The 7,097-nt window shown below is 42.5% G+C and overlaps 1 protein-coding gene across 1 annotated transcript in view; it reads left to right on the plus strand.

Annotated features, from left to right (window-relative positions):
- Positions 1–6,607, plus strand: part of SLC10A7 (solute carrier family 10 member 7) — a 355,475-nt gene extending 348,868 nt beyond the window's left edge. The window contains exon 12 of the mRNA XM_049905447.1: positions 6,416–6,607. Coding sequence (XP_049761404.1) covers positions 6,416–6,421 — 6 coding nt within the window. The 3' untranslated portion in view covers positions 6,422–6,607. The remainder of the gene's footprint in view (positions 1–6,415) is intronic.
- Positions 6,608–7,097: the final 490 nt, after the last annotated feature.

Here is a 7,097-nt window from a genome sequence, read left to right on the forward strand (position 1 = left end):
ACAATGGGGTTGGAGAGACATGCTGGTGAGGAGTGAGCTTCTTGGATCAGGTGGACACTTGAGACTATGTTGGCATCTCCTGCCTGGAGGGGAGATGAGAGGTTAGAGGGGGTTAGAAGCTGGCAAAAAGGACATGAAAAGAGAGAGTGGAGGGAGAGAGCAGGCTGTCTCATTAGGGGGAGAGTAATTTGGGAGTGTGTAGCAAGGTGTATATGGGTTTTTGTGTGAGAGACTGACTTGATTTGTAAACTTTCACTTAAAGCACAATAAAAATTATCAAAAAAAAAAAAAGGCCACGTAGTGTATGACTGCATTTAACTGGAATTCTGGAAAGCGCAAAATTATAGGAACAGAACACAGGTCAGTGGCTGCCAGCAGGGGAGGGTAGGGGGACAAATCATACAAGAGGCAGCATGAGGAAATTTTTTGGGGTGGTAGAACGGCTTTGAATCTATTGTGGTGGTGGTCACACAACTCTACATGCTTATCAAAACTCACAGAGCTGTACACCCAAAAGCAGATTTTATTATACGTAAATTAAAAATTGAATAAACAAACAAAAAAATGGACGCAACAGAAATATAAACAAGTAATGACTCTTTTTTTTTAACGACTCCACAAATGATAAAAGTGTGGTGTCATAAAGGGGTTATGTGAGTTTAACTCCATGAGAGACAAGTTTCACAGAGGAGGTTATGTTTGACCTGCATCTTAAACAGTGAGCAGGATGTCTCCTGGCTATGGAAAATGGAGAACATTCTAGAGTAAGAGGAAGGCACCGAGTAATTTTTACTGCATGCCCTGCCTACAACCTCTTGTAGGTCCTCACAGTTCAAAGTGTGATCTGTGGACCAGCAGCATCAGCACCACCTGAGAGCTTGTTAGAAATGCAGAATCTGGGCCCCCACCACAGATCTACTGAGTTGGATTCTGCATTTTAACGTGACCCCTAGGTGATTCCTATACATATTAAGGTTTGAGAAGCACTGATCTAGAGAATCTACCCAGAGCTCAGTCTTGTGACACACTCCAGGGCTGACTGGGCCAGAGGTGGCCACTGTACCCAAGACTAGTCAATCCACTGCTCAGGCAGCAGGCCATCAAGGTCTCTTAAGAATCTGGACTTTTCAAGAAATACAGGTTGCTTGACCTAAAGGTTAAGAAAAGTTAGGATTGGAACTGGTGACATGGCAAGCCAAGTTTAATTTCATTTCTGAGAGCTCTCTGTAATTCTAACATACCTAGCTTGAGAATACTTTTTGTTCGTTTTTGATTTTCCACCTGTGAAATATTGGCCATGGAGTCCCGAGAAGGGCTTGGCATGTTTGAGACATGCCTAGAAACAAGAATATTTGGGAAGGAGGAAGGAGAGGCTGGACATTTTTGTTGCAATCAAACTTTGAAGGGATTTATATATCATGGTAGGAGGCTGGAAGCCCTGATGGCACAGTGGTTAAGAGCTCCGCTGCTACCCCAAAGGTCGGCAGTTCAAATCCCCCAGCCACTGCTTGGAAACCCTATGGGGCAGTTCTACTTTGTCCTATAGAGTCCTTATGAATCAGAATCCACACAATGGCAATGGGCAACTGGAAGGTCCATAAAAACAATTCGTTTAACAGCTGTCAAAATAGAGGTAAAGAGAAACCAGTGGCTGTAAAGTAGGGAGGGGTACACTGGCCGGCCCCGCCCACCCGGCTGGTATCACCATGAGTTACTGTGCTAGGTGACATCAACCCTGGTGATGCCACGGCCTATAGAGCAGTTCCACTCTGCACACACGGCGTCTCCGTGAGTCCGAATCGACTGGATGGCAACTAACACAACAACAAACATGGGTGCCATCATGCCAGGCCCTGAAGCAATGTGCTACCTGGTAAAATATTAATAATAAACATGTATAAAAAAATAATAACAACTAACCCGACGTGGCCAAACTGTCTTTGGAACCATTTCATACCATGCAGGTAAAAACCATCCCTGCATACCTGGACTTCAGAATGCTCACTATTGGCCACTGCAACTGTCCTTCCTTCTTCTCATCTGTGGTAGAGTTTCTCCAATTAAAGAACATTTTAAAATTCTAAGAATATATTTTCTTGTTTTCTTATCTCTCTCTTTTTTTTTTCCTTAAACAAAGAATGCAGCACTGTAATTATTTGAGTATCTAAATATCGTGCTTTATTTTCTCACCCTCTCACTGCCCTTTCATCTCCCATCTCAGAAGCAGTCATGACAAACAGGGTTTATTCTCCTTTAAAGAAGCGATCTGAATCTCTTATCCTCTTTGCAGCAAGAAGAAGCAAATTGCTTAGTTAGCCCCACCTGACCTTGGCAGGAGGGAATATCAAAATCTTTGAGTAAGTCCTTCCTCAAAACATTTAATTTTTCTCCATTAAAAAAGAAAAAAGTTTTCAAGGCGCTTACGAAGAGCAAACTGCAGAACTGATTCTGTAGTTCACTTTTACAGACATTTCTGCAGGACCAGTTCCCACCTTTGCTTTATGACCCTCAACTCCAGAGCTCGTGCCACAGTTCTCCCAAACCAGCCCTAGTCCTGTCACCTTCTGTTATCGTGGCCCTGGCTTCTGCTAAGCAGACACGTGAGGCTGACAGGCCTCATCCACCAGGCTCCGTTAAACAGCAGTAAAAGCTGCCTCTTGGGCAATACCCCAGAGCCCTGCAATGCCACACCTGGCCCTTACATGGAGAGCCTGAGCTGGCTCTAATGAGAGCAAACTGCCTGGTAACATCGTTGAATCTGTGAGGGTGGCCTGCGTCATCATGAGTTTGAGGCACTTCGGAGAAGTTATATCATTGGCTTCCAACCACACAGCAGTCTAGGAAAGCTGGGAGGAGAAACCCAGACTTCCCAACTCCCGAGCCACGTAAAAGCACCCCAGGAAAGTGAGCAAAATCCAGATGGCGACAGCACCCTTAAGAGTTTATAGGTCTGCTGAAGGCGGAGCCAATGATCCCACTTAACTGCAGCTTTGACTAAGCCCCCTGCTGACCTACCTGCCTATCTCACCAGAGGAAGGAGCAGCAGGGCTTTCATCGGCTAGTATTACTCCCCCTACCAGAGCACCTGTGTTGTCCTCCTGCAGCTAGATCAACACAGGTATTACCGAAGGATTTGTCCTTAAGTAGAAAACGTTCAATATTTGAAAACAGTTTAAGTTTAAACAAAATTTAAATATGGCCGTGCCTAAATATGTTTTGCTTTTCTGTTGTGTGCAGAGAGATAATAGTACACTGTGAAATAAACAAGATACAAAACAGTCCTAAGTAGGATTTACTCTAATAGTCAAATCCTTCAAATTCACATATACTATATAAACACCAAACACACACCAAGCCCACTGCTGTCAAGTCGTTCTGACCCTTAGCCACCCCATAGGGCTTTCAAGGCTGTAAATCTGTCTCTACAGAAGCAGACTGCCACATCTTTCTCCCCTGGAGCCACTGGTGGTTTCGAACTGCTGACCTTTCAGTTAGCAGTCGGTCACTTTAACCACTGTGCCACCAGGGCTTCTTAGTATACATACATCATTTAAAAAAAAAAAAAATTCTACATGTATTATTTATTATTATTTCTACTGGATTTTTTAGTGGTTTAGACACATTAAAAATGGGCAGCTGTCCTAGGCTCTGAGCCTCCTGGGAGCAAAGTAAAAAAGGTAAACCTAATCAGCTGACTACCTCTCATTATCCTTATGGACCTTATGGAGAAAAATGGGCTAAAATCATGCACGGATAGCTGGATGGATTCTAAACTGGCTGAAGGACTTCCTCCAAAAGAACGCTGATCGTCAGCTCCATGACATCACCTGGACGGGCCTTGCTGTGGGAAGTAGGTACAGCAGGCCCGCGAGTGACCAGCCACTGGGAGGGGCAGGCAGACGACCGCTCGACAGAATAATGATGAAAAACGATCTTGACAGACCAGAGCAATGAGCTGAATCTAACAAGATGAAATTAAACAAGGACAAATGTTAAGTGCTTTCTTAGGTCAGAAAAAAACTGATGGCACAAACCCAGGATGGAGGAGATCTGGCTCACCAGCAAGCATTTAAAAGGAAAAAAAAAAAAAAAAAAACTCTTAGGGTTTTAAGATGAATACATGCCACCAAAAAAGAAAACAATAATTTTTAAGTGAGATTTTGTCTCCTAAGCAAGGGATATAATTGTCTCATTTTTCTTTGAGATGACTAGTCTAGATTTGGAATTAAATTCTGAGCACCCTGCTTTATTTTATGTAAAATAGGATATATATACTAAAACGAAAAATTTTGAAACAGCAAAGTACTTGTCAATAAGATCCTCCCCCTAACACAGCTCTTGCCGTTGCTAGCATTGGCATTTTCCATGTTGAAGGCTACACTTTAGAACCAATATGCAGGATAATATAAACAGAACAGACAGCATATGCAAACTGAAGTGCATTTAGAAGAGGGGCCGGTGGTTTCTGGACTCTGAACTGTGCATTATGAAGAGCGCTTGAACAGCCAAGGGAAATTCAACTTGACGGGTGACCAAGGGAGAAGGTTCATGACTGTTGTAGATTCTGAGTCATGGTGACCCTGTGTGTTGCAGTGTTGAACTCCACCATAGGTTTAGCTCAGCTGCTAACCAAAAGGTCAGCAGATCCAATCCACCAGCCGCTCCTTGGAAACCCTATGGGGCAGTTCTACTCTGTCCTATAGGGTCGCTATGAGTACGAATTGACTCGACAGCAACCGGGGGTTTTTTTGGTAAACGTTTGGAAGCAGATTGCCAGGCCTGTCTTCTGAAGCACCTCTGGGTGGATCTGAATGATTTGCACTACCTGGGACTCCTCATTGGCTTTAAAATATTCCAGGGATGGACAAGAAACAATTTGGCTTGTACAAGGTAAAGCTAAGGGTAGTAAAGAATTGTTCCTGTTGTTGTTAGGTGCCGTCGAGTTGATTTTTGACTCATAGTGACCCCATGTGACAGAGTAGAACGGCTTCATAGGGTTTTCTAGGCTGAAAAAAAAAAAAAAAATTTTTTTTTTTTTTTAATCTTTATGGGAGCAGATCTCCAGGTCTTTCTCCCATGGAGCCAGTGGGTGGGTTTGAACTGCCAAATTTTTGGTTAGCAGCCAAGCACTTAAGCATTGTGCTACCAGCATTTGAAAATTCCTAGAGTTTTTGAAGGGCCTTCTCTTGGCTTCTCTGAAAAAAAATCCATTGTACCCTCATGGTAGGTATGTTAAGTGTTATTATTTTTTATCAACACCATTTTTACAGATAAGGACATTTTGGATTGAAGAGGTAAAATGATTTGAGCAAGGTCACATGGCAAGTACATGGCAGGGCTGAGACACAACCAACGCGCTCATAATTATAGGATTAGCGTGCTCCAGCTACAGTGAGACGAATTTAAACTGAATAGGAGAAAAAATGTTCCTGAGAGTCAGATCTGTACAAAGACAAAGTAGAAGTCTCTGAATTTCCCTGTAGACAAAGCCTATTAATGAAGCAGTGAAAGGAAGGGATTTAAGAGTTAGCCATTGCAATGACTTTTGTTTATTTTTTTACGACAACCTATAATAGAAAATGGAAACCCTGGTGGGTAGTGGCTAAGTGTTACAGCTGCTAACCAAAGAGTCGGCAGTTTGAATCTGCCAGGTGCTCCTTGGAAACTCTATGGGGCAGTTCTACTCTGTCCTGTAGGGTCACTATAAGTTAGAATCGACACGGCAGCACTGGGTTTGGTTTTGGTTATAATAGAAAATATATTTTGTATCACAACCAAGTTCACACACCACCAAGAATAAAACAGAAACAAAAGTTCAATGTAACACTATTTATAATTACTACAAATGATGTCCTCTGGTATTTTTTTCTATTTAATTTTTTTTTAAATGCTGACCTTTACCCACTAAATTGATTTCATTATCCACTACTCAGTACGAACCTGCAGATTGGAAAACAGTAGGCTTTGAGAACCATGTGGCAGAACTTCTTGGGCGGACTGAAAGACCAAAAATTCCTTCCAGCTCTGAGATTCAGTGATTCTGGGTCTCCTCAAACTGTGTTATGCAGTTTAAAAGAAACCAAAGCATCTAAAATGAAGTGCTTTTGTTTCCAATCTATTGCTTTCAGTCTCATATTCTAGCTTATTAAGCTTTTCACTCTTGATTCTATTATTTATAGTATTATCTGTCTCTACCTATACTGCACCATCTGAAAAATCTTTTATTCCTTTATCTGAGAAATCAATGGAAATATTAAACAGTATAGAGCTAAGAACAGAAGGCTACAACACATGTTAAAAATAGCTGTTCGCCCAGCTGTGTGTGTTTGTATATACTGCTTTTTCTTTAAAGCAATCAGTTATAAGTCCTCCATCATACAAACAATGACTCTGGAATATTTTATTTCATCTACAGAGTTGAAAAACTGTTCAGTATGTTGTGAAGATGAAGAAAGACTATGACTCTGACATAAGATGGTTAGGAGGACTCAATGAGACAATACATGCTGAGCGCCGTAGACAGTGCCTGGCACATGGAACCTACTCAACAATTGTTTCCAGGAGGATGGTGATGGTGACGATGGTGATGTTATGATATTCCTCTAGCCTACCATTCTAAAAACGATGCTGATTAAAACGTTATGTCATCTTGACACGCCTTCTTCAAGCAAACCTATACTGGCTCCTAAATGCCACCCTCCCTCCCCCCTCTTTTTTTTTTTTTCCTAAGTGCATTATGCTTTTGAGTATTTCAAGGTTTTAACGTCGAGTTTACTGGTCTGTTGTCTCGCTAACCTCTTTCGTCTGTAAACCCTGGAGTTTGCTCATGTCTCCTTCTCCCGAATCTCTCACAGGTTCCTAACGGTGCTCCCTCAGGGCCACCAGCAAGCTGTTTACAAAGTGGGCTGTAATTCCATGTCACCGGAGGCCTGACTTAACAGAGAGGAGCCAGCAGTGGCTGTGGAGTTGACTGCAACTCCTGGTGACCCCGCATGCATCAGAGTAGACTGTGCTCCACAGGGTTTTCGATTGTTGATTCTCCAGAAGTAGATCACTAGCCTGTCTTCCAAGGCACCTCTGGGTGGACTTGAACTGCC

This window comes from Elephas maximus, chromosome 13, assembly GCF_024166365.1.
Source record: "Elephas maximus indicus isolate mEleMax1 chromosome 13, mEleMax1 primary haplotype, whole genome shotgun sequence".
NCBI classification, from domain to species: Eukaryota; Metazoa; Chordata; class Mammalia; order Proboscidea; family Elephantidae; genus Elephas; species Elephas maximus.